Here is a 26,541-nt window from a genome sequence, read left to right on the forward strand (position 1 = left end):
ACCATGGTATGCTTTAAGCCGTTCTGGGAACGGGGCCCTGTAGCTCAAAGATAGGGCCTTTACGATGCTCGATCAGAGCTATGACATGGGATGATGGCGATCAGGCGCGCCCGAACATCCTACTACCCATACTCCTCCTTATTCGTACTTCTGTCTGTATTCTCGGCAACTTCTCTACCTAGGTAGGTAGGTAGGTATATACTATACCGAAGTATATACCGACGGACTGGAACATTCCATTCTCCAGTTCTGCCCGTTTGCAATTCAAACGTCCGGATCTCATTAATACGAAACATCACGCGCAATCAATTTACTAAGACATCTTTCATGCCTGCCTTTGCGATTTAAAGCGTAGGTAGATTCGAAGCTATATGATAGTGTAAGACATAAGTCGAGCTAGACGGTGCACAAGCTGTACCTATCCACTGCCAAGTCCCAATTATTCCGTCGTTTATATATAGCAGAATATCTTCGCCGCAGCCTTGGAAGCTCTAAGGAAATCGGATCCTTAGCTAAACGTTACTATACCTAGACTGTTACAAGTTACGGTGGAGATTTATCCTACGATTCCAAGTTATAAGCGTGTCTACCCGCCGCCTCCCCCTCGTCACAAGGACCCGACCTTCTCGAGATACGCCCGGACTTATATAACTATACTCTCACCAATAAACACCATCTCACAACGATTATCATGAACCCTTGGGAAGAGAGTGCGCTGCAAGTATGTCACCACATTCCCTCCTTAGTTATTTATACTGCAGGCTGTTAGGCAATATTTTATATTACTTGCCGGGCAGCATCACATCAGGCCAATCGCTGACGTACATTTAACAATACAGTACCGATACCAGGAGAATGGAGCGTTTACGGGAGTGTCGGCTAGTATTGCAATGGACCCAAAAGATACTGTACACGACAATATAATCTATCCTGGACTCTATGCCCCAAGTGGCTTTGATATGATGAGCATACTCGTAAGTACCTAACCTATGCAAGCATCTCCTGCAAATATCAAGTTCTCTAACACAGCAAAGATACGAGTCATGACAAGGCCAAATCCTGTCATCGAACTCGGCCCCATCGACGCCTCCTGCGCCCTTATCATGTGCGACCTCCAGCAACAAGACTACCCCATAGTCTACGCCTCAGGCCCTTTCACCGAGCTAACCGGCTACTCGCCCTCCGAGGTGATCGGGCTGAACTGCCGCTTCCTCCAAGCGCCAGGCGGGAGAGTCCGAAAACAATCAAACCGCAAACACGTGCACAAGGACGTCCTCAAGACGATGCGGCGATCCGTAGAAGCGAACGAAGAAGTGGCAGTCGAGGTCGTCAACTTTAAGAAAAACGGAGACCGGTTCGTCAACGTGCTGGCCATGATCCCGGTCCGCTGGGACAGCGAGATCCCGCGGTACTCGGTGGGCTTTTTGGCCGAGAAGACTTGGTGAAGCTGTCGTCTGTCGGAAACTGCTAGCTTGGTTTTAAAGCAACCAACACGACAAATGCAAAAGGTGGGGAGACGAGAAGGAGGTTGAGGGCGTTAGGGAGCGGGAAGTCTTTTTGCGAATTTGAAAGTATGATATGATACCCATGCTACCAGGCACCAGCATCACGTTTTTTCCGTCGCCAGGCACATTTTCTGCTTTTAGGCATCTAATCTGCATCTGATACCCGATTTTTCTATATCACGGACTGGCATGCTGTCGATGGGATTCATGGAAGCGTGTTTGGAGATTGAATTTTTTGGGGAGAAAAGGGGGGGAGAGGGACAGGGGCGAGGACGATATGCACATGAGGTTATGAATAAATGAGTTTTGTTATCGATGGAATGTTGGGTAGTTATTCACATATTTGGACTTTAGTTTACATACGTCTATACACATAATGGCTACTTGGTCTGGGTGAGATATTGTGGAATAGCAGGATTTATGTATTGCCTAGCCTGGTTTACGCCTTCTAGGGGGTCAGACGTGGCTATATCCCTCATGGGAATTTAAAGGCTGAACAGTATACACCTGCCAAGTATCCTATTATTGCTAATAACTAGACGAATTCCAAGCTATGCTTTGGTACGAGTTGTATAATAATCAGTCTAACGGGCACTGATAACTCCAATGCCATACACTGCTAAAAAGCGAAAGGCCCCCCTGGCAAGGAAATTCTCGACCTAGCAAACAAAGCACAGCTAGTTGGGGTAGCCCTCCCTCCTAGCATATCGTGTCCTCGCTCAAACCGGGGCTCTTGCGAGTTAGTCGGCCAGACCAACATGTATTATCTTAGCCAGCACCCACCTTTCGTCCTTTCGTCTACGTATGCCATGCCACGTATATTCCTCCCTCACTCCCCCCCAGACACATGTAGAAACAGCAGAAACAACAACGCGTTGCGTTAGTCGGAACCACAGCATTGTCTAGCTTTTCATACTACGTAATAGGGGGAAGGGGGAGGGGGGGATCTTAACCGAGTTGTCGAATACCTACGAACGACTGGCCGACCACCCCTACCCTGCCTCCCTAATGCAGGTAGGGTGACATCCTTACCCACCCGTCCGTCATATTTCCCCCGATCGCCCTACCGTAGGCAGGTCGTCCCCATCGGAGCGTGAACTTGGCATGCTTTCTTTTCCTTTCCGGGGATTCGGCTAGGAATTGTGCTTTGCGCTGAGACCCCTTCCCCCGTACCGACACGACGGAACCGGTGGGGATGGGGATGGGGAAGGGCCTTGTTTATTGATGTGTGCGTGTGCTTATTACTGCTGGTGGTGGAGACGAGATGGGCTTACTGGAAAGGGGATGTTGGGTTGTTCCGTTCGGGTTTCTTTTGAGCATACATGATGGAGAGAGATAGGTATTGTCTTAGTATGTTGCTTGTCTAGTTGCATGAGGTAGGGTGGATTATTGGCTCAGTAACCTGATGTAGCTAGTTTTCTTATTGGGCCTACGTAAAGGGGCTTAATTCGGTATGTTGTATCTCAGTATAACACCTGGGATTTATGTGTAAATATCCTAGGGCTTCTGTGTTCGCATCTTGATTCTGCTGCTATTCGCGAAGGGCGCCTATGCCTGGGATGAGCTGGCTGTAGACATTATACCGGATGGATGTTATGGGGTGAGATCTGATGGTCTTGTTCGTGATGAATCGAGTTCGTCATAGTACACGGCTATGACACTCTTCAAAAGGCTCGTCCATCTTCGTTGTAAGAGCCAACACATGTTAGCTAGATTAAGACTCGATTGGGCTTATACATAGTATTAAATCTTAATAAGTCAACAGCTATAAACTGACTTCGTTACTCTACTCTATCCAAGGGCAGGTCTCATCTTAGAGAATCGTGAACACATCTATTAGCCTAATATCCCTACAATATTGGTATCTTTTATTCCTGAGAAACAACATCTAATAAACAGCACCCTTGCGGACAGCACACCCAAGCGAAACCTCCGTTCCGCCCCGAGCCGTGCAAAGTCGACGATTTTAATTACCATGCCCCAATCCTCTCTAGCTACCTATCCCCGTTATGCCCTTCCTCACCTTACACATAAGACGCGGCGTACTTCGTCGAGATCCAGAGCCCTCGACTTTACACGAGGGAGCTAAACGACTATCGCAGAGCTTCCATCTGTACCCGAGCCCTATGCCATTACCACATCAAACTTAGAAGATCGCCCCTCAGACGAGTTTTAATAATCACGTAGCTCCCCGCAGCCCATACGCCTCTCCTTGCCACGGAGTGCGCTGGATCTTCATAGCCGATCCGTAACACGAAGATCCGTAGTCCCTAATTCCGAGGGCCCGAACCTTAACCTCGTAGAACAACTGTTCATTGAAACCGCCCCTTTTTATCTCGTCTCGACTCCCAATCCCTCCTCAAGAGTCCCCAACGAGCCTAGCTTATCATCCAGCCAGCGCGCCAGCTCCTCCGCCTGTCGCCGCGTAGCCACCACCGCCGTAGCCGCAACGCTAGTCGTAGTCGCGATACTCGCCGTCGTCGCAGCTCCGACGCTGACCACGCTTGCAACCTCCGACGGCGATCCAAGCGGCGTCGCGGGATGCGGCTCGCGCTCGCTTGGATTCGCCTGCTGCTGCTGCTGCTGGGCGGGAGGCACCGTCCGCGCCGGGGTATGCGTGACGTAATCGCCTCCCGCCCCTTCGGCACCCGCACTCGGGCCAATACACACAAACAGCAGGCCGCAGCGCAGCCGTCGGATAACCATGACGCCGGCCACGAGCTGTATCGTCACGGCGCTGGGCATCGGATGCGGTGCTGGCGACGGGGGGGGAGGGAACGTGGTCTGAGATTGGGGCAAGGCCTCGGCGACGGTCTCAGGCGTCGAATACAGCGCCCACACGGAAGCGGCGACGGTGCATTGGGTGCGCAGGGTGCCGACGGAGTGGGGTGACGCGTGGGCGAGGAGCTTGCCGGAGAGAGTCGTTAGGACTGCGGTGTGTACCTGGGGCCCGAGGTTGGCGCTGAGGAAGGCGGTTAGGCGCTTGGTGAGGAGGAGGGAGGGCGTGGGGGAGGAGGGCTGTTGGTTGGGCATCGTGGGTGGTGTTGTATGTTGTGCGATCTCGCGTGCGGCGGGCTTTGGAGGGGAGGGGAGGGGAGGGGAGGGGAGGAGGGGAGGGGATATAACGAAAGTGGGAGGTTGTAGGACCTAGGTAGGTAATGATAGCCGTGGAAAGACGACGGCGCGCCGGCGCTATCTACGCTGAATTTCTCATTGACTGGAGCGGGATTGATAGCTTTTCCGCCGTGAATTCTTCTTTCGGATGCTGGTGTTGGATTATAGCGCTGTCTGTCTGTCTGTCTGTCTGTCTGTTTGTTTGTTTGTTTGTTCACTTGACCATGATCATGGTCACGATGGCGGCAGAAGGCTGGTTGGGTTAGGTGCTAAGCTGTAAGTTTGGGTGACGTCGAGGGTTGGTTGGTTGGTAGGTCGGTTGGTAGGGAACCCCGTCAGGGGCTTATGGGCTTATGGCTTATGGCTTATGGCTTATGGCTTACTTGCATGGTCCGAGCGTTCAGCGCTGTACTTATAGCGAACTTCGGCCATTTCTACCGTGATAAGATAAGGTTGATTTGCATCTCCTAGGTTAGCATCTTCCTATATTCCCCCATCCCGCTAACAATCCACCGAACTCTTTCCTCGTATTGCATATCGTGCTTGAGCGAATGATAATATACTAAAACTCGATTAACTCACATCCAAGTAACTCAATGTTACGGCGATATAGTTAGTTGAATATAAAAAAAGGCAAACTCTGAGAAAAGACTGTTTAGGTCTCTATAGACCGGTTCACGTGATTGATGTATATAGTTCTCAAGGCCGAGAAGATAGGTATAGTATAGGTAATTATAGTATAGGTAATTATAGTATAGGTAATTATAGCATAGATAATTATATGAGTATCCAAGAAACGTTCATTTATACTCATTTCATTCTGCTGTCTCTATGCTTTGGGAATGATTCAAAGTTTAAAGTAACATCTAGATGGAGAGTCAGTGGTCTTGAATTGAGCCCAGAGAAACGGTGTTGTCCAAGGTATGTAATGATACTTGACCTACTGATGACGTTTGTTCCTCGTAATTCCCGGCCGCCAGGGCTTCACAAGCATAAATAGATGCAGCTGTTCCGGCGAGCTGCATTATCGTCCAACAGTTGGGCTTGGGGTCCAAATCCACTCAACCCTAGAAAAACAACGAATAATATATCTCAATAGTTATCTTTTTTTCAGTTCCCCCGGTCTTGTAAATGATTGAACCTAGCCTCGAGTCACGATAAGTCTATAAGGTAGATTTCTAGATCTTCAATTATAACGAAACTCGAAACTTCACAGTATAGTTAAGTGAAGACTATAAGTGAAGCTTAAAACCTCATGGCGGGCACTACTACTACCTCGCCCCCTCTTCAGGTTCGAGAGCATATCAATGGTGATACAAACGGCCGCCCATCACTAGCGAATAGAGGAACTTCAAAATCGTCCTTGAAGAACACCCCGTCTACCCTGCAACAGCACATCGCGTTCTTCGACCGCGACAATGACGGAGTCATCTGGCCTATGGACGTATACAACGGATTCCGCGATCTAGGCTTCTGCATGCTCTTCTCCCTGGGCTCCCTCCTCATCCCCGTCTTCTTCTCCTACCCCACGCGGCTAGGCCACTCATGGATCCCCGACCCGTTCCTGCGCATCTACGTCAACGACATCCACAAGGCGAAGCACGGCTCCGACTCGGGCGTGTACGACTTCGACGGGAACTTCAGCCCGGACCGGTTCGACCGGATGTTCACGCGCTTCGACACGTCCGGCACCGGCGGGCTCGACGTGGACGACCTGAGGTTGCTGCTGAGCAAGGACCGGTGCGCGGCCGATCCGGCGGGCTGGAGCTTTGCGTTCATGGAGGTCTGGACGACGTGGCTCTTGCTGCAGCAGGACGGCCGGGTCTGGAAGGACGATCTGAGGGCGTGTTATGAGGGCACGTTGTTCTGGAGGATAAGCGAGGAGAGGGCTAAGGGGGATGGCTGGCAGAAAGGCTACGGGATTCACGATCTTGTACAGAGCTTGTGGCTTAATGGGACTTGGAAGAGTTGGGAAACGCAAACTAAGCAAGCTACCTAGTTAAATTGACTATAGGTTGAATAATACATGAGATCTCCCATCGTACCTCCCGACTATTACTAGGCTAAGTACCTGAGGTTATCACCACAGAACATTGCCTTATTCAAGGTATAACTGGGATGTTGTATTCTCATCAGTAAATTAAGTTATAATGTGTCCTTTTGCCAAATTTGGCTCAGTTCATCAACCAACTAGCACCCCTTATAATCATCTACCGACCCTCCAGGCTTCAGCCATGTTAAAAGCTAACTATCTATAAGTCTACGGATCAAAGTCCCAATTGTCATCGGGCGGGATATCTCTAATAGGATACGGTCTCTCATCTTCGTCATTCGCCAAGTCCTGGAAGGTAAAGCCTGTGGGATCGAAATCGTCAATTTCAGCATCCTCATGATCGTCGAAACGCCAGGGGCCCTTTTCCGCTTGTAGTTTATCCACAATCCGGTTCATCTCCACGGTTGCATTCCACATCTCAGCCTGTGCTTTTGTGTCTTCTAAAATTTGCTGGGCTTGTTGCGACTCGACGGTGACTACCTCTCGGCCCTCGTCAGTAGAAACCCTCCATCGTCTGAATCTCTCGAAGGCTTCTACGCATAGGTTGGAGGTTAGGGTATCTCGGTTTGGGAAAAGGTAGTTGCCATCCGCTGACTTCTCGTCTGGGTTGAGCGTCATCATCCTGATTATCACGTTCTTTAACCCAACCGAGTAATCCACGCCCCCGAGATTATACCTTACTCCATGCTTGGTTACGTTTTGGATGTGATCGTTTACGTTTGTTTTTGTTCCTGAGGGAGGTATCATCATCGCCTGCATGATCTCGCCAAATGCCCTCCACTCACTGATTACAGTGTAAGGCTGGTCCGGCTAGCGATGCGGTTAGTCAACATTTATAAAGGAAGCATATGAATCTTGTAGACTTGCCTGTTCCTTATAAGTATAACCATATCGGTCATCTTGCTGGATGAGGTCGTCCAATAATGAGTCGACATCTCCCTTTCGTGGCGCTAAGGCCTTGCCCCTAACCCGTTCGACACTGGACTTGCCGTCTCCGTTATGATGATTCGATAAGTATAAACTACCATAGTTTCCCAGCTTGCACTGCCCGTATGTCTCTTTGCGTCTAGGCTGTTGGAACTGGATGTTGGCGGGAGTGATATCCCGGTGTAGAGCAGGATTCCAGTCCGGAGTGGGATTCATACCGTATTTATTAGGACCTATACGGACGAGTTCTGGACTACCATCATGTAACCACGCCAGGGCCTTCAAGACTGAGGTAAGTACATGCCAACATAAGGATTCTGGTAAGAACTTCTTCAGCTTATCCGTTTCGTGGGCATGGACATGGACATGGATATCGGTCATTTCAGTATCGGTGTCGGATGCTTCATCTTGGACATCGGAGCGCGATGATGTGCTGTCATCGGTCTCCTGGTCTGGTTTGTACTTGTCGTATTCTTCGACCAAAAGGTTTTCCAAGGTTCCGGCGTCGCAATTATCCCAGACGACAAACGTTCGTTTTTCGTAGCCTCTCGATTTGGGCTTCTGCATTGCAATAGAGAACCAGTCCCGCAGGCATATTAGGTTCTCGTGGTTTATGATAGCCTTGACCTCCTGGAGCAAATTGGCCCCATCCGAGCCTAATAGGAAACCCAAGCCTTGCCTAGCTGGACTTGTCGAGTCCGAGTCCGAGTCCGAGTCCGTAGCCAACATATCAGTGATATCATGAGCCAAAAGGGTTGTCCTGTCAAGTTTCTTGCAGACTGTCCAGACACCGGGAGCGACCTCGGCGTGGATGTCATAATCTAAAGCCCTCTGATAATCATCGTATGGGCTTGTGAACTCCATGGTGATTAATGGTTATTAGCGAATCGCTATTCAGACTAAGTAAAAGCCTACCCGGTGTAAGAAGGATGATAATTATGGGTTGGACTACGAAGACCTTAACTTGGATGTAGAGGTGTGTTGAGGCCGATTCTTTTGGAATGCTGGCTACCTTCCAATGCCTTTGTTCCTCATATCCGTACAAGGAAAAGACTACATTCCAAAGACAGATTCGTCTAGAGACCTTCGGTTCTCCCACAAATAGTTGATTCCAATAACGTCCATTGTTCATTCCGTTGGCCTAATATGGTATTGCAACCTCTTGATAAACCAATGCATACGTGGCATATATTAGGTATTCAACTCGTAGCTCATAAAGAGTTGATGTATTATTAGGGCCGTGATAAAGGCTATAGTGACGAAGCATTTCCCTACCAATAGGTAGATATGTGTGTAGTTTCCCCTTTAACTTGGAACAACAATATATTTAATCTTACCTAGATACTAACTGCTATAGCCTTGTTATCGGTCAGTGACTAACTAGACCATTACTCACTAGAATAATGGTAGGACTTATTGAGGGCCTTTATTCATTTGATTACGTTACTCAACCCTTCCTTTATATAGAGTATTATGACCTGTCTCGACAGGTAGCAGGTAGGAAGCCGTATACAATAATGCGTGTTCGTGATTGGAGTCCGACATATCCGCAGACAGATTTGCAAAGGATGCGGATGAGAAGATAAAAATAACCCCACCACCTTACGAAAATGAACGCCAAGAAGGGTCCTGCCGCCCTATTTGGAGATCCGATCTAAGGATTCGTTGATATTGTAATGTAGCTGAGCGATGGTCCACCGCAGAGAAGCCCACCGTAGAAGCGCGTAGATATATCGGGCTCTTAGGTAGGTACCTATGTAGTTAAATTGGAGCTATCTGTTCCGTTGGTTGTGAGAATTCGACCCGACCCGACGCCAGATGATCATGTATGGCAAAACACAAATCAATTCACGCATATTGCAATTTCGTAGGTTAGTAACGTTCGGTAAAGGATTTTTTAACCGCCTATAACTATAGAAAATGCAAACAATCACAGCAGCCCAAATAAATGCACGACGTTTCAATGTTTCATGTTTCCTTTAAATTGGGCAGTTATCAATTGGCAGTTGGTAGGTAATTTTTTATCAGGGTTACAGTAATCCGTACCTCATACCTAGAGGTACATAGTACATTTATTTCTTGCCGAATGTACCTAAACGCGTGGATGCAGGTGCGTGGAGGCGTGGGTAAGCCGCTGAAGAGGGCCCACTAGACAAGCACTTTCAAACTGACGAAAGGAAGCTAAGGAGCCAAGGAGCTACAGGGGTCTAGCGCTAATCTGAATTTAGTGTCCGTACCTTGCATGACTGGGGTAAGATGTCCAATTAGAGATCGAGTTGATTAAATCTGTACGCAGGTGCATCCGTTGTATTCAATTCTGGGTTGACTATTTGTGTAATCTGCGCAATCTCAAACCGCCAAAACGGTCGACCCGATTTCATCCTCCCCCTCCCTCTCTCTTCTAACCCAGGAACCAACCAAGCCCCCCCTCCGAGGTCTTGCCCTCCTCCCCTTTTTGCAATCCTTTGTTCGGTCGCAAATGTTAATTGACCTGGTCACTTTGTCCCTCAACCTTACCTAACAAGAAAAAAAAAAGTCTTCAGAGAACAATAACACAACGACATTCGTTCAATAGGCTATCAAGTGTTGTGGTTCTCATTATCCACCACTTCGCATACACTCTTTTACATATCACCAAGATACCCACTTAGTTCACGTTTCACCCAATTCAGTCTTTGATACTCCATCCGAGCATTCCCTCCCCATTGTGCCCTGTGCCCTGGGAGTCGATCAAACAAAGCCCAGCGACACCAGCCAACGTTAGACCTGTGCTTCTTAGTCGTCCACGCCTTGATTAGTCTGTCATTCGACTCTGACCTTTCGGTACTGGCGATTCAACCAAACCGAGACATTACTCGGACCATTCCTTGGACCACTTCCACTTCCACTTCCAAACGAAAAGCGAACCGTCAAAATCGCAGTACCAGAATACCCAATCTTCGACTGCAATGAGACCGCGATAGCGGCCTCCCGCATTTTCGGATACCCACTAATAGCATGTATGGCATATGTCCCCGCTAGTGCGCTGAGACCTATCATTACAGACGGGTATCATTTCCAACGCCTCCTTGTCTTAGGACGACGTTCATCTTTCTTTTACGAATAACCCTTCCGGGATTTCATTCTCTTCTCAAGTCTTTTTTTTGACGCCCTACGAGCTCTCCTTCTGATTCGAGAGCGCGGTCGATTACTTCGCGGGCGAGGAGCGACAACTGTGCAACACGGCGGGTCCGATTGAACAATTGACGATTGATTGAAGACGGAGTGGCATTGGTTTTGAGGGTGTCACGGCTTCAATTACATTCATTCACTTACCTTCTTTTTTCAAAGCCAATCCCTTGATTGGCAACATTTTGATACCCCCATCCCTTTCGTTTTGTTAGTTTCCTACATTCGGGTGAGCAGGTTCTTGTCACAGCAACTTCACATCTAGCAAGATGGGCTGCGGTGGAGGTCGAAAACAGGCGGAAATCCGTCCTGAACAGAAGTGGGATGCTATTGTAGGTTCCCTCTAGGCGCACATTCACTTGTCGAATTTCATGCTAACGGCTTCCTATAGAGTTTGAAAGACTTCAAATCAACGTCATGCTTCACCCCCTTCGCCTACGCCTACCTTTACTTCTCTCTTATTATATCCATGGCCGTTTATAGTGTTGATACCTTTACCGCCATCAATCTATTAGCTTTCAATACCTGGTCGTCTAGTATTGAACCTACTCAGCTTGTCTCGTTCGACGTGTCGAAATGGGTCTTTTCGATTTGCATCATCGCCTCTTTCGTCAACTTGGCATTCGAACACATTCGTGCCATGAGGGTCATGAAGCGAGGAAGTGTAGCCGAATGCTATCTTGACAATCTCGCCGTGCGCTTAGAAAGTGTACGGGTCGGGAAAGGTCAAGGATGGAGGCGCTTTCTTGTCTTCGCCGAATTGACTAAGTCTAGGAAGGGTGCTGAATACGTCGCGCTCTTCACGTACTTCAACTTCCAATGTAAGTATCGATCTTCGCAAACGCAGTAAGAAATAAGCTGCTGACCTAGCCTTAGCCTGGATTCGAGTTATATTCTGCTCCGGACCGCGACAAGCTGTCAATGCTCTGACCTTGTATTCTGTTTACAACTCGAATCTCATTCCAACCGATGTTTCTTCGGTGCAGAGCACTCTCGGGACGTTCTTTGGTAAACTCCAACATCTCGCCGACGAAAATAAGCAGCAGGTGGTGATCCTATCGGGTATGGTGTTCACGTTAGTCATCTGGGTTTTTTCTGTACTTTTTCTACTCACCGCGGCTCTATTTTACGTGTTCTTCCTCTGGCATTATATCCCCCGACAAGACGGGGGACTCCACGGCTACTGCGAGCGGAAAGTCAATAAACGATTGACAAAAATCGTGACGGTCAAAGTCAATAAGGCTATCGCCAAGGAAGAGCGAGACCGGATGAGGGCCGAGTTTAAGGCGGCGAAGAAGGCCGGTGAAAAGACGCCGCTTGGACGACAAGCGACCTTACCGACCATACCGACTCTTATGGACGACGGTACCGAAGATAAGCTCCCGGATATGCCTATGCTCAATCGTAACGACACTATGGCTACCTTGCCAGCATATACCTCGCGACCTGGTTCGCAGCATAGCATTGAACTTAATTCCTGGGATCAGAAGCGACCAGCACCGTCACGACAAGGAACAACGGGTACCAGTGTCTCAGTATCCAGCTTTTCTTCGCGAACTCCCTTGGTGGGTAATGCAGCCGGAATGGGCTTTGATCGATCGGCATCTCCCGCGCCGACTCTACCGCAAATCGACATGACCAACTACCAGCCGCCTGCGCGTCCGGGGACTGCAGCCTCGAATAGGAGTTTTGGACCCGGTCCCCAACCCGTCCGGGTACTGACTAACGGGAGCGGATTCGGTGCCGGATATGCTGGAAGCCCGTCTACGTATACGCCGGATACCTCGTCTCCAATGGACGGTTATCGCCGACCCGGGCCCGCGCCCCGTCCGTTTAACCAAATGGGTGGACGCTCTAGTCCAGCTCCATCCGTTTATTCGAACCGCGGGCCGCCTTCGAATGGGCCACCATCCTACGGTGGCCAACCTTACCCACCCTCTCGTAGTATCACGAACCCTATGCCCTCTGGACAGCAGAGAATGCCACCACAGCGGAATATGACAGCACCGATGCCGCCCCGGCAGCAGGATGGATATTACGGGCAGCGCCCTGGAATGGCTCCGAATCACCAGAGGGATACGAGCCAGGGATATAATTATGGCAGTGATATGGAATCGCAGCGTGATTTTCCAAGATACTAGTAGTATTCACTGCTAAATGACGGTTACGCCAGGAGAGTGGGATAGACGCGGATACCCTAATATCAATACCACTTACGTAAATAACGTTGATGGTATATCCCTGATCATATGTAGTTCGGGTTGGTGTGGATAGGCAGAAGGCCGTCGCGTTTAGAAAGCGTCCGGACAAAGTGGCGTTCAGAGGCAAATTCCGATGATTTTTAAATAATGAGACTCGATGTATTTTACATAACACGTATTTGCTGACATTCTGTCGAGTAGCTACGGCTACTAGTTTAACCTATACTACGGATATTCCTCAGCCTTTGTGTGCGCGCGCGTGTATATTAATTGCTTCTTTGCTGGTGATAGGCTCGATGTTTCTAATTACCTAGGTTAGGTAGGTTAGTTTTTTTGCACCCTCGTTTTTTTTTATACGGAGTCGGGGTTTGAATGCCAATGCTAATTCCCCGGCGCGCCCTTTTAATTACTTAATAACCAAGCCGTACGCCTTATCATAGGCCGCTTCTCCAACGGGATTTATACGCTCGCTGTGATGGCGTCACAGAATCCTTGTTTCTGGGGATTGTGGAGGGGATTATATGCATTAGATACCCAGCACGTAAGTTAGTTTACCTACCTACATAATGTAGAACCTTGGCAGATAGAAGCTAAGGCGAATGCTATTTTTGTCGTGGCCGTCTGGCTATTAGTCAGGTTCTGGTATGGGAATCAGTAATTCTTCCTGGACCGCTACGAACGCACTTTTATATTAAATTGGGGTTGTTCTCTGTGTTGAGTTGGATTGCTTGAGAGGCTTTATTACTCGACTGTATTTCTGTTCCTGCGCTCAACGACTCGCTACACTTGTATTGTATCTACGTATATTGTCAGGTTAAATTAGGTCCAGTTAAACTATATCAATGGCTCAACTTATAGCCCTCGACTCGAGTTTCCACCCCGGCGAGCAGGCAGTTCATAATCTACTGCGCGTGCCGCACCGCGAGAACCCAACACATCATAGCCTACCGCCGCAGCTTGGATACCGCGTCGGGATTTCGCCGCTCGTGGCGGTCGGGACGCTGGATCGGCAGGGCAGGCCGTGGGCTAGCGTGTGGGGAGGTGAGAAGGGGTTCGCTCAGCCGGTGGCTAGGAATGTGTTGGGGGTTAGGGCAACGGTGGGGGAGGCGTGGGATCCGGTTGTTAGGGAGTTGCTTGCCGTTGAGGATGGTGAGGGGGGAAGAGAAGAAGGAAATAATGGAGATGGAAGACAGATCGTCAACGATGCAGTCATCAAACCGGAAGGGGGTAAGCTGATGGCGGGTCTGTCGATCGATCCCGAGACAAGAGACAGAGTGAAACTTGCCGGCGTAATGGCCGTTGGTACTGCAACAAAGACAACGCCCGGCGTTGCGGACTTGCAACTTGCGTTCCGCGTTAATGAGGCTTTGGGGAATTGCCCGAAATACATCAATAAGAAACGCATCTTGCCCCGCGTGCCTTCACCACAGCTTGTAAGCGAGGGAACCGGCGTCCCGCTACCTCAGGCGGCGATCAAGTTATTAGACAAAACGGACCTATTCTTCATCGCGAGCAAACATGGCACTAAGAGCATGGACGTGAATATCCGTGGCGGCCCGCCAGGGTTCGTACGGGTGCTAAGGAATAGAGATGAGAGTGCGGGTGGTGTTGCATTGGTCTACCCAGAGTACTCTGGTAATCGATTGTACCAGACACTGGGAAATGTCTATAATGACCCAGCTGTCGGCATCGTCGTCCCGGACTTCGAAACAGGCGATGTGCTATACCTGACAGGGAACGCGGCGATCCTTGTTAGCGAAGTAGTGGCTGCGGTGATGCCGCGTGCGAAATTAGCTATACGTGTCGAGGTCGCCGAAGCTCGGTTTGTGCGAGAGGGCCTATCGTTTAGGGGCGAGGTTATCGATTACTCGCCATATAATCCAACCGTCCGGCGATTGGCATGCGAGAAGGGATCTGATGATCTTGCGGCGGGCTCAAGCAGTGATACTGCCGCTATAGCAAGGCTGATCACTCGGGAGAGGCTTACACCAACAATCTCAAGATATATGTTTAAGCTTACCGCTTCAGGGGCGAAGGATGATACAAAAAAACGGTTGAAAGCTTGGCATCCCGGGCAGCACGTCACTTTGGACTTCAGTGAGGAGCTGGATATGGGATACTCGCACATGCGGGACGAGGACCCGCAGAGTCTGAACGATGACTTTGTGCGTACGTTCACTGTTAGTAGGCCTATAGACGCCGGGGTCGTGGATGAAGAGGGATATATAAAGGAGGATACGGAACCGAAGCTTGAGATCACAGTTAGGAGACACGGTCCGGCGACGGCGCTGCTAGAGCGCTGGAATATAAAGGTCCCGCTTGAGATCCCAGTGATGGGGTTCGGCGGCGCGGAAGGGTTTAGATTACCGACGGGGGACGGTAAAGGGGATGAAAATGCAAGCGTGTTCGTTGCTGCGGGCGTGGGAATCACGCCGTTGATGGCACAGGGCGCTAGTATTCTGAAAACCACAGAGGGAAATAAACTCAAGCTACTCTGGAGTATGAAAGGCGAAGATGTGCCTCTGGCAGCAGACGTGCTAGAGAAGATAAGCAGCCTCGGACACGCGACTAAACTCTTCGTCACTGGGGAGGTAGGCGAGAGAGAGCGGGCTATTATATCTACAATACGGGGGCTTGGTGCGGAAGTGATAGAGCGGAGGATAGAGACTGGTGATGTGTTGGCGGAGGGCGAGCAGGGACGGAGGAAGTATTATTTGTGTGCGAGCCCGGAGATGACTAGGGAGCTGCTGAAGTGGACGGAGGGCGAGGAGGTGGTTTATGAAAGCTTTGAGTATTAAGGAGGGCGTCGCGGGTTGATATGAAGGATTGGTGGGATACATAGATTGGATGTAGGATATACGACGGATGAGTAAGATGAGTAAGTGTAAAATACAAGAATCTTACTTTCTAATTGGTCGGTTCCCCTGACGAGCTATTTATGCATGTAGTGCATATCTTTGCATAATGCGGTATTTGACTACTGCTTTAAGCCATGCCAAGACATCGGATGCAGGACCGCCTGGGGTAGCATTTGATGACGCAGACAAGTGCAGACCAACTCATGTGCTCATGTGATACATACCGACATACCTAGGTACCGTCTTAGGTTAGGAACTTGTAGCTTCCATTTTCTCCATTCTCCATCATCATCAACTTTCTCATATCAATCCGTTCATCAAAATTTCCAACATTTTAAGGCACTCTACATCCATGGTGCCACTAATCTGTTGCGCAGAATAGTAGAGCATCGCCATGGCTCGAATATCTATCCTTGTCGCCGGCGCTCTGCTGCTAGTCAGCACCGCCGCGGCAGGTGAGCTCTATACGCCTAAACATGAAGCTGGACGTTGCGCCATACGAGGCCACTGTGGAAAGAAGAGTTTCTTCGGAAAACAGGTGCCGTGTGTTGATAACGAACTAGCTACCACTCCTGACCCGGAGTTTTCCAAAGAAATCGAATCCCTATGCGGTCCCAAATGGAAAGACAGCAAGGTCTGCTGCAATGCTGACCAGGTGCGTTTGCATGCCTATCCCATTATCACTACTATATTCTTGCAATTATATACGTATATGCGTAGATGTAGAGATATACAGGCGCTTCTTACTTACTAACAGTCATGTAGCTCCAAGCGCTCAAGTCCGAAATGTCCACTCCAAACCAGATTATCGGCTCCTGTCCTGCGTGCAAGGACAACTTCTATAACTTGTTCTGCACCTTTACCTGTTCCCCTGACCAGTCCTTATTTATCAACGTTACCAAGACGCTCGAGAAGAACGGAAAAACTTTAGCTGCCGAGGTAGACCACCTGGTGTCGGAAGAGTATGGTCAAGGCTTCTATGATAGCTGTAAGGAGGTCAAGTTTGGCGCTTCGAATTCCAAGGCTATGAACTTCATCGGCGGCGGTGCCAAGAACTACACCCAGTTGCTGAAGTTCCTGGGTGATGAGAAGGCTATTGGGTCGCCTTTCCAAATCAACTTCCCCACCGAGTATTCCGAGCCAAGCATGGCACCGAGGGAGATGAAGCCGAAGAAGTGCAACGATGAAGATCCGAATTTCCGATGTTCGTGTGTTGATTGCCCCGCCGTATGTCCAGAACTTCCGGCCGTAGAGCAATCGGGATCTTGTCGGGTCGGTGTCCTTCCCTGCTTGTCGTTTGCCTCGATATTCACTTATGGCGTGCTACTGTTTACACTCATCACCGCACTGGTCGGTCACGTTGCTTGGATGAAGCATGCGCAGCGGCGAAGCGAACGTCTCCATTTGCTTCAAGCTGCTGAACCCAGCGACGATGAAGATGAGGGCGACCTTGTTCGTAACGGGGCCATGCTAGATCGGCCCCAGAGGAATTACGCCATCAATACTTGGTGTGATACCGCCTTTAGCAAGCTGGGCCATCTTTGCGCAAGATTCCCAGGCATTACAATATTTAGCAGTCTACTAGTGGTCATCGTCCTCAGTCTTGGCTGGGTCAAATTCGCAGTAGAGAGGGAACCAGCAAGATTATGGGTCAGCCCAGACTCGGCGGCAGCTCAGGAGAAGGCATTTTTCGACGAGAACTTTGGAGCATTCTACCGCGCACAGAAGGTTTTTGTAGTGAATGACACTCAAGCATCCGGCCCTGGACCAGTACTCAGCTATGAGACATTAACATGGTGGTCAGAAGTTGAAGCAAGCGTCAAGCAACTCAAGGGCAAAGACTTTGGTACAAATTTCCAAGATGTGTGCTTAAAGCCAACTGGTCCTGCTTGTGTTGTGCAATCCCCGACTATCTATTTCGACGGCACAAAGGATTGGCAATCCCAGTTTAAAGAATGTGCCGAATCTCCTGTTAACTGCCGACCCGATTTTGGACAACCAATAGAGCCAAATATGATCGTAGGTGGCTACGATGGCATCGAGAACATTACCGAGGCGCGTGCCTTCACAGTGACGTGGGTTGTTAACAATCACCCTGAGGGTAGCTCCGAACTTTCTCACGCTATGGATTGGGAACAGTCCTTGAAGAATCGGCTCCTAGAAGCTCAAAAAGAAGCGGCGGATCGCGGTTTACGCCTTTCCTTCTCTACGGAGGTCAGCTTAGAGGAAGAACTAAACAAATCTACCAACTCAGATGCGACAATCATCGTTATCAGCTATATTGTAATGTTTTTATACGCTTCGATTGCCCTGGGTTCGAGCAGTATGACTATTCGCGAGCTGATAAGAAACCCAGCCGTGGCCTTAGTCCAAAGCAAGTTTACGCTCGGCCTCGTTGGTATCTTAATTGTCTTGATGTCGATCACCTCTTCAATTGGTCTATTCTCATGGGCGGGCGTTAAGGCCACACTCATCATCGCCGAAGTCATCCCCTTCATCGTCTTGGCTGTCGGAGTAGACAATATCTTCTTGATTGTTCATGAGTTCGAGCGTGTCAACCTAAGCCACCCAGACGCAATGGTTGAAGAGAGAATCGCCAGGGCACTTGGGCGGATGGGCCCATCCATCCTCTTTTCGGGGATTACAGAAACAGTCTCTTTTGCTCTCGGTGCGTTCGTTGGAATGCCTGCCGTGCGAAACTTTGCCATCTACGCTGCAGGTGCGGTATTCATCAATGCTCTACTCCAGATGACACTCTTTATATCCATCTTATCCTATAACCAGGTGAGGACCGAAGACAATAGAGCGGACTGCTTCCCTTGTGTTCAGGTCAAGGCGGCCCGCGTGCATCTCAGCGGCAGTAACGGCTCCAACGGCCCTCGCCCGTACGATGTACCGGACGAGAGCTGGTTACAACAATTTATTCGAAAGTACTACGCGCCTACCTTACTCGGTAAGAAGGTCAAGGTTCTCGTTGTCGCCATTTTCCTCGGCCTGCTTGCTGCTGGTGTTGCTTTGATTCCATATATTCAACTCGGATTAGACCAGCGAGTCGCTTTACCCGACGATTCTTATCTCATTGATTACTTCAATGACATGTACAATTACCTGGATACTGGCCCGCCCGTTTACTTTGTTACTAAAGGCGTGAACGTGACCCAGCGCGATGGACAGAGAGAACTTTGCTCTCGCTTTACGACGTGTGAGCAGCTATCACTCACAAATGTGCTCGAACAGGAGCGGAAGCGACCCGATGTGTCTTATATATCTTCCCCGACTGCCAGTTGGCTTGACGATTTCTTCCTCTGGTTGAATCCCGACTTTGAGAGTTGCTGCAAGGATGGCCGCCAGTCTTGCTTTGCCAATCGGGATCCAGCCTGGAACATTACCCTCAACGGTATGCCTGAAGGTGATGAGTTCGTCCATTACCTGCAAGAATGGTTACATTCCCCGACCACCGACACGTGCCCTCTAGCTGGCCAGGCTTCCTATAGTCAAGCTGTTGTTGTCGACGGTGAAAAGCTTACTATTCCTGCGAGTCATTTCCGCACGATGCACAAGCCTCTTCGCAGCCAAGACGACTTCATCAATGCTTACGCGTCGGCCCGTCGTATTGCAAATGAAGTCAGCGCAAAAACGGGAGTCGAAATATTCCCCTACAGCGTCTTTTACGTCTTCTTCGATCAGTATGCTAGTATCATCAACTTAACCGGTGCACTGCTTGGCTCTGCGGTGGCTATTATATTCGTCGTCTCCTCTATCCTGCTAGGTTCTATTGTGACGGCACTTGTTGTTACTCTGACTGTCGTTATGACTGTCGTGGATATCATTGGCGCGATGGCAGCCTTCAACGTCTCGCTCAACGCTGTTTCGCTTGTAAACTTGATTATCTGCGTCGGTATCGCTGTCGAATTCTGCGCCCACATCGCCCGCGCCTTCATGTTCCCATCCGGATCCGTCATGGAACGTGCTAAGAACCGTTTCCGCGGCCGCGATGCTCGAGCCTGGACGGCGCTCGTCAATGTCGGCGGGTCAGTCTTTAGCGGCATCACTATTACAAAGTTGCTAGGTGTCTGCGTTCTAGCCTTTACTCGATCCAAGATCTTCGAGATCTACTACTTCCGGGTATGGCTCGCACTCGTCGTGTTCGCGGCTACGCACGCCCTGATCTTCTTGCCGGTCGCCCTTTCGCTTGTCGGCGGGGAGGGCTACGTCGACCCAGAGAGCGAGGGAGGCCTCGCAGAAGACCTAGCCAGCAGGCGGTGGTACAGCGTAATTAACAACCCGGACGACAGCGATTCTGACGATGGCGAGGATGACGGGTAAACTAGAAATGGGCATATAATCGCAAGTGTAAGATACGAGTAGGATTAATTTGCAGAACTAAACATGTCATCTCAGGGTAATAGGAATTAGCAGATTGGTTTGAATTTCAGGTAGCGTTCTGTATAATTGAAAGATGTTAGGCTAATATGTAGAATAACATGGAAGTTTTGCTTGAGACCAGTTACCTACTCCCCTTTCTACGTCATGACATGAGTAAATTTAAAGAAACTTTACAAGGCCGATATTTCAATACAACTTTTTCTTTCTTTTTTTTTTGTATCTTACATACGTGTACTTGGCTAACCTTTACATGAATAACTTTAGAAACTAGAACAACAACTTTCTAAACTCTGTCAAATAGCTAAGCTAGTCTAGGGTACATTAAAGAAAGCTACCGTATTTGACATGTTATTTCAAACACCTCTATGTAATAAGGAAAAGCACTTAGACCAACCACTCTTAAAGAAAAATGCGAATTCGGATTGCTGTGCGTGCGACTCGGAACCCCAAGCTCGGGATATCCAGAAAAAATCAAAGACCAGCGAAATACCAGCTAGAAAAAATTTCGTCGTGGGTTTTTCTCTTTTATAGTTTTTTTTATAAGTTTTCCTGATGGCTGTCATGTTGATTGATGCTTTATATAGGGGGCCATGGCTGGTACTGGAGCTGGGGCCCGGGTTCAGGTTCGGTCTCAGGCTGAGGCTGGGGCTCTTGCTGCTGCTGTTGCTAGAAGAGTGGTAAGTTGAGGTTTTCTATGTATTAGGAAGGGATGGGTTATGGATTTATGTATGATATGGACTCTGAGGGTGAAGCTGTAGGATAAGGGGTTAAGATGATATAGGGTACATAGGCTGAAACCTACCTCGCTAGAACAGCTGGAGGACTCGTCGAGTTCCTTCGCATCCGGCGGTTGCGCTGGCAGTACGTCGCCGTCCCCGTGGTCGGGGATACTTTCTTCGTCCTGGCCATTGCCGTTATCAAAGCCCCGAAAGTCACCGTTATCCCATCCACCACGGTTGTTCTCATTGGCCGGGGCACTCGGTGGAGCTTCAAATTGAAACCACTCATCTGGGTTCCGTGACTGTGCTCCCTGGGACTCGGCAGGCTGCGTGGGAATAAGATCATTGGGCCGAGACCTGAGGCGAGCTGGACGAGAGAAGGGAACATAGGGATAGGCATGGTCCTTAAGTTCCATTGGGGTTGGCCTACGAAGCGTTGGGGTTGCCGGCCGGTATTCTGGCGACGGAGATCTCGGGCGCTCGAGACCCGCCCATGTTATTGGCGGCAATCGAACGCCGCTGCCGATTCCGGTGTTGGTGTCGTGCGTAATTGGTGGCAATCGAACATCACTGCCGATGCCAATGTTGGTGCCGTACAGACCAGCGTTATTAAGCGTCGACGAAGACGCAAGCCCAGAATAGGGCTGAGAGTAAGTCGCGCGGGGCGATGCCGGCGGTGCATAAGAAGGGGCAGCTGCCATAGAGATTCTCATATTGCTTTCCTCGTGATCAAGCCGCTCTCTGTAGTCTTCCGCAGTATATGCCATCTCACCCAGCCTGCTGGCCATCTGCAGAACTTCCTGCCGGAACTGGGGATGGTTCTTTAGGCAGTCTTGAGCGAATTTGGTCAAAGATTGGCTGGCCTCGGAGCTACCCCGGGATATGTTGACAAGGTCGAATCGGCACTCGTCGCAATAAGAGGCTCGTCCAAGTCCGTCCTCAGGCACGAAATTCACAGACCTTCCATGCGGGCATAGTTGCAGCAAACTGCTGCAAGGGGGGAGAGCCATCACAGGCAGAGAGGATTGTTAACTAGGTTAGCTGACTAGCTACCTACCTAGGTTTACTAGCGCTTTCGAGGTTGTCTTCTATTGTCTGTAAAATACAGCAGATGACGACAACAAGAAATACTATCGAGAAAGACACTAAAGCAATCACGATGAAGACTAGGAAAGCGTTGGCTGCAGCCTCGAGGTAGTCGGTGGTGTGCATATGTGAGAGTATTAAGAGTAGTGATAATATTGAGAGAGGTAGTTATAGTAGTGATAATAGTGATAACAGTGATAATAGTGATAATAGTAAGAGTGTTTATGGTTTATAGAAAGTGGTTGATAAAAGCAGCGGAGTAAAAAGAAAAAAGGGAGAAGAAACCGCAGAGTAAAAGAGAGTAGATATTAATATTATACGTTTTGTCTAGTACGAGGATACCTACCTACGCTTCACTCCTTAGGAAGCGACGACTACACGGTTGGAAGGTATGACCACCAAACACAAACTCTAACTACGCCTTGATACATATAAAAACATAACGCCTCGAAAGATAGTAGGAACTTGTCTATACGCTACTGCATTAGGTACGCTCGAAGCTTCCTCTTGGACAGATGTTGCCACTTTTGGTAAGGAGACGCCTTCCCCATCTATCTACGAGGCCTCAAGAGTGGCAAGAGCCCATAGCAATCCAACTCGCACTTGACGGGTCACGTTCGGTCAAGCCAAGCCCAGCTCTATCGCTCAACAGCCAAAGCCCATATACCGAGCCCAACCTCCCACAACATAATCCGGGCGCGTTCGCTCGTACATTTTATCCACCGGCGAACTGACCCTAAAACTTTTATGGCAAGGAAAACGTCTAAGAACGGAGAATGTGAGAAGGCCTAGGAAAAGGGGGCATTGAATACTGAGTTCGTAACTGCCCCAGAATAGTTACAAAGCACAACAGCAAACTATAATTGACTCTTTCTTCAAGATCGAAATATACTTTATATGGCCAGTAACATTGCCTATACACAATATAACTACAGACAAATTTATGAAGAATTTCAATACCCCTAAACTTCTCTTGAAATCTTACCAAGGCTTTGCAGTGTATACACATAGAGTCTAAAGAGCCTCGATATCCCTAAATTGCTTATTATTTCGACTTTTATAGGCCTATCTATCTCTATTAATACCGAATCTAGTCCTAACAACTCGACAATAACTTACTGTATCCTAATCGTTGCTTATCTCTGCAACTCGCTATGCCGCTATGGCACAACTCATTCTTCTAACTAGTATACACTGTACTTCTCTCGCTCTCAATAACAAACCCCCCCGCCTTCCCCTTCTCTCTCCCCCCCTCACTCTCAATAAAACCGAAAAAAAAAAGTCTATACATAGTCTCTAGAATTCAACCAACTTAGTACACCACACATACCTACGCCAAGCACACTCTCAGGGACACTCAAGAAACCATATCCCCACCTAGTGTAGAAGTAAGTAGCCAAGTCTTCCCAACCAGAATAGCCTCAAAAAAACAACCCACATACCCAACCCAGTCACTAACAACAACAACAACAACAACAACTTAACCACACCACCGACAGACAGGTGCACACCCCTTTTCGCCACCCTCCCGCCAGCTGAGAACCAAACATCTGCCAAATCAACCTTTGACAATTGTCCGCCAACTGCCAACAACCCCTAAACAGCTTCCCACAAACACAGGAACCCAAGCCCGAGCTTATTCCACACTCGGATCGGTCCGAGTACCGCGGAGCGCAGGGATAATCTACCTAGATACCTACCTACATAGGTACATATTCCTACGCTTACAGACGCGCACATACCTTATACATAAGTCAAGTCCAGGGTTCAAGAAGCTTGTTATCGGCGTTAGGAGATCCGTCCGTACCTAGTTATCTGATCCAGAGTTCCGTGTTCTACCAATCCCTAAGTGAATATGTACCTAAGTTTGGTATGTCAAGTGTTCAAAATACAGTTTAGCAAAATACATACAGATCACCAAAAAACCTAAGAATAATAAAACCTAGGAATAATACTAGGTAGGTCGGGTACCTCAGGTATGTGTATCATAAATTTACATAGCGAATAAGTGAGCGAGTGAGCGAGTGAGTGAGTGAGATGCCAAGGCCATTAGCAGACCCGATAAATTCAAATTGCAGCACCCTACTATACTGTACTGTGCGTATGTACACTCTATGCTATGAGTACGTTAAGTAACGGATATCATCTCTAACCGCTAACGAGGTCGCGCAGTAAAATTATCGCATCCCGAATAAGAGACGAAAGAAAAAGAAAAATTAGAAAAACTACGAAGCTGACGCGGGATGCCCCCATGAGTCAGCGTCTCAAAGCTGTCGGGAGCACGCATATCTCCCGTGGTACACGATGCGTGGTCACGAACGACGTTGCCATTTTCGAATAGAGAAAGCCCCTCTAGAGAAAGCCCCTCTTTTGCCTCTCATCCGTAATTCCCCTTGGCTGAAAGCTACCCTGGTCTGTCTTCGGAGTACGTATGCCCCCTAGATGCGCCCCCCGCAGATTTCAGCTTCCGTGGCTTGTGGTCTGCAACATTGGAACTGTTGTGTGTCGGACTAATTCGCGTGACCGTCTTCTGATCGTACAAGATGCTAGAAAAAGCAAGAAATACAAGCCACCACATCCTGCGCGATACCGAACCCGATCTTCATCAAGTACGACCATGACGTAGTTGCCAATCTAAACACCTATTTATTCAAAATTCGAAAGCGATAAGGCCTATTCACTTCATCCTTTCTATTGCTTCTCCTTGCCTTTGGACTTGGCCTCGTCGTTGTCGGTGTAAAGCTTGTGCTGGTCGATGTACTGAATAACAGTTGCCGGAATTAAATATTGTACGCTCATACTGTAGCATCTCATTAGCTGACCTGCTTCACGATGGTTTCGGGTTTCAAGAAATATGGAACCAAGGGTATACTTACTCCCTCTTAAGGAAGAGCCTAATCTTAGTACTGCTCACGTTGTTCTGTATCATCTGCGTGAGAACGTGAATATTATCTTCCCATTGCTTCAGGTTGCCGAGCGCCTCATCAATGTCCGTCCCGCTCCTCTCGACAATCATGGCGCCGTAGTTACCCAAGATGTGGGCAAGATCCTTTTCAGCCCACACGCCGGGAGTAGACATGGTGCCGATGAGATCTGCGCCCGCAAGCAACATGATCTTGGCCGGCTTTCGAGATTCACCATCCTCGGATAAAACACCGCCGAGATTGTGGTTAATTTCGTGTTCGAAGTGCTGTAACAATTTGAGTCAGCAACTGTTCACAAGGATGATATCGGAGTTCAGTCCGAGTGGCGACGATTGTTTCATTAGACCCTTACGAGGGAATTGATGCGCCGTGGGACATGCCGATATTAAGAAATTAGAGGGTCTAGTATATACTCACATCCAGCACCTTGGCAGTTGGCGTGTATTCGGGCTGAATAGCCTCCCACGGGTCAACCATCAGCCAACTTGATGTTTCTTCTGCTGCTAATTCACACATGCGCACCCTGTTAAATGAACTCGAATGTTAGCGTATCGATTGCCCCAGTACAATAAGCTATAAGATTGGGAATGATGCTCGGGTGTGTTACAATAGAGCTATTGTTTGCATACCTGTGTTGCGCCTCTGCCAGGCCAGCTTTCTTATATGCGTCGGATACGGGGCTGAGGTAGCCTCCTACAACCTCGTACTGGGTATTTATGCGAGCGTAGTCGTTGGCCATCTCGAACATGCGAAGATGGAGGTAGGTGATAGGAGAGAAACTACCGCAGGCGACAAGCACTAACGGAGTACGGTCGGGTGTTCTCTGCTGTCGCAAGAGCCGGTGGGCTGGGAATCTGTAGTTTTCCAGCGTCATAGTTGATGCTGCCTGCGGCGCTGGCCCCGCGGCGGCGTTGTCCGTCATTGTCAATAAGTATTACCGAGCGATTCCTACTTCAAAAGCCGATTGTTGATTGCTTAGGAATATCGCAATGATGATGGTAAGAACGTAGAATCGATGCAAAGATCAAGCGAGTTTCTAATCAAATATGAAGAATTAAAAGCAAAGGTCTTTTCGTATGGTAGACGAGATGTATGGTTTATGTAGGTATGTAGGTATGTAGTTGGTAAAGCTGGTCCGGTTGGGAACGGGGCCTAGTTATTGATCAAAGGAAGTCTATGTGGGCCTCGCCTAGGATAAGTACTCTTGTGACTTTTATGTGATTTTATGTGACTACTTCTGCTTCTTATTAAGTTGTGACCTGGAGGGTCCTTGCCTTACTTAGCCACCTAATTCAGTGTCAGTCGCGGCCGTGGTCGGCCGCTGCCCGGCATAACCGTTGGACTAAAAAAGCCTGTATTTGTAAGTGCCCGTATTAATTTTATGTAGCCGGTACATCATGTATGTGACTTTGCATCTATTAGGATAATTGAACCTTTGTTAATTTCTCCACGTAAGAAACCGCTTCAACTTTAACTAAACAGAACATAGTCCGATTAAAGGTACATTAAATACCTTTTTAATGTACCTTTCTGCTAAGCACTCTATTGCTTTATTCTAAACTAGGTACTGCTTAACCTAGGAATGAACCAGGCAGCATCA

General features: G+C 48.8%; 9 protein-coding genes across 9 annotated transcripts; 5 read left to right on the forward strand and 4 right to left on the reverse strand.

The window, feature by feature from the left end:
- The first annotated feature begins 348 nt into the window (after positions 1–348).
- On the forward strand, positions 349–1,462 carry F4813DRAFT_98332 (putative vivid protein). The gene is made up of 3 exons (XM_049249105.1): positions 349–721; positions 840–974; positions 1,035–1,462. Exons 1-3 carry the CDS (start codon positions 692–694, stop codon positions 1,443–1,445), a joined length of 576 nt encoding a protein of 191 aa, XP_049104075.1. The 5' UTR covers positions 349–691; the 3' UTR covers positions 1,446–1,462.
- A 2,374-nt stretch (positions 1,463–3,836) lies between these two features.
- On the reverse strand, positions 3,837–4,538 carry F4813DRAFT_384824 (uncharacterized protein; the record flags this gene model as incomplete). Its single annotated transcript, XM_049246159.1, has 1 exon — positions 3,837–4,538. One exon carries the CDS (start codon positions 4,536–4,538, stop codon positions 3,837–3,839), a length of 702 nt encoding a protein of 233 aa, XP_049104076.1.
- A 1,060-nt stretch (positions 4,539–5,598) lies between these two features.
- On the forward strand, positions 5,599–6,749 carry F4813DRAFT_98448 (Caleosin-domain-containing protein). Its single transcript, XM_049249106.1, has one exon. It carries the CDS (start codon positions 5,875–5,877, stop codon positions 6,616–6,618), a length of 744 nt encoding a protein of 247 aa, XP_049104077.1. The 5' UTR covers positions 5,599–5,874; the 3' UTR covers positions 6,619–6,749.
- Positions 6,749–8,732, reverse strand: F4813DRAFT_98456 (uncharacterized protein). Its single transcript, XM_049249107.1, has 2 exons — positions 7,540–8,732; positions 6,749–7,482 (listed from the first exon to the last, which is right to left on the reverse strand). Exons 1-2 carry the CDS (start codon positions 8,461–8,463, stop codon positions 6,880–6,882), a joined length of 1,527 nt encoding a protein of 508 aa, XP_049104078.1. The 5' UTR covers positions 8,464–8,732; the 3' UTR covers positions 6,749–6,879.
- Positions 8,733–11,036: 2,304 nt separating this feature from the next.
- Positions 11,037–12,908, forward strand: F4813DRAFT_384828 (uncharacterized protein; the record flags this gene model as incomplete). Its single annotated transcript, XM_049246160.1, has 3 exons — positions 11,037–11,099; positions 11,159–11,588; positions 11,644–12,908. The coding sequence occupies 3 exons, from the start codon at positions 11,037–11,039 to the stop codon at positions 12,906–12,908; spliced, it is 1,758 nt and encodes a 585-aa protein (XP_049104079.1).
- A 448-nt stretch (positions 12,909–13,356) lies between these two features.
- On the forward strand, positions 13,357–15,879 carry F4813DRAFT_343505 (uncharacterized protein). The gene has a single exon (XM_049241544.1). It carries the CDS (start codon positions 13,811–13,813, stop codon positions 15,764–15,766), a length of 1,956 nt encoding a protein of 651 aa, XP_049104080.1. The 5' UTR covers positions 13,357–13,810; the 3' UTR covers positions 15,767–15,879.
- Positions 15,880–16,112: 233 nt separating this feature from the next.
- F4813DRAFT_343506 (multidrug efflux transporter AcrB transmembrane domain-containing protein) lies at positions 16,113–20,408 on the forward strand. The gene is made up of 2 exons (XM_049241545.1): positions 16,113–16,481; positions 16,592–20,408. Exons 1-2 carry the CDS (start codon positions 16,221–16,223, stop codon positions 20,150–20,152), a joined length of 3,822 nt encoding a protein of 1,273 aa, XP_049104081.1. The 5' UTR covers positions 16,113–16,220; the 3' UTR covers positions 20,153–20,408.
- A 380-nt stretch (positions 20,409–20,788) lies between these two features.
- Positions 20,789–21,941, reverse strand: F4813DRAFT_384831 (uncharacterized protein; the record flags this gene model as incomplete). Its single annotated transcript, XM_049246161.1, has 2 exons — positions 20,789–20,878; positions 21,015–21,941. 2 exons carry the CDS (start codon positions 21,939–21,941, stop codon positions 20,789–20,791), a joined length of 1,017 nt encoding a protein of 338 aa, XP_049104082.1.
- A 2,105-nt stretch (positions 21,942–24,046) lies between these two features.
- F4813DRAFT_343509 (nicotinamide mononucleotide adenylyl transferase) lies at positions 24,047–26,342 on the reverse strand. The gene is made up of 4 exons (XM_049241546.1): positions 25,571–26,342; positions 25,359–25,464; positions 24,894–25,207; positions 24,047–24,817 (listed from the first exon to the last, which is right to left on the reverse strand). The coding sequence occupies exons 1-4, from the start codon at positions 25,861–25,863 to the stop codon at positions 24,709–24,711; spliced, it is 822 nt and encodes a 273-aa protein (XP_049104083.1). The 5' UTR covers positions 25,864–26,342; the 3' UTR covers positions 24,047–24,708.
- Positions 26,343–26,541: the final 199 nt, after the last annotated feature.

The sequence above is a fragment of the Daldinia decipiens genome (genome assembly GCF_022478715.1).
Source record: "Daldinia decipiens strain CBS 113046 unplaced genomic scaffold F4813scaffold_2, whole genome shotgun sequence".
In the NCBI taxonomy this organism is placed as follows: Eukaryota; Fungi; Ascomycota; class Sordariomycetes; order Xylariales; family Hypoxylaceae; genus Daldinia; species Daldinia decipiens.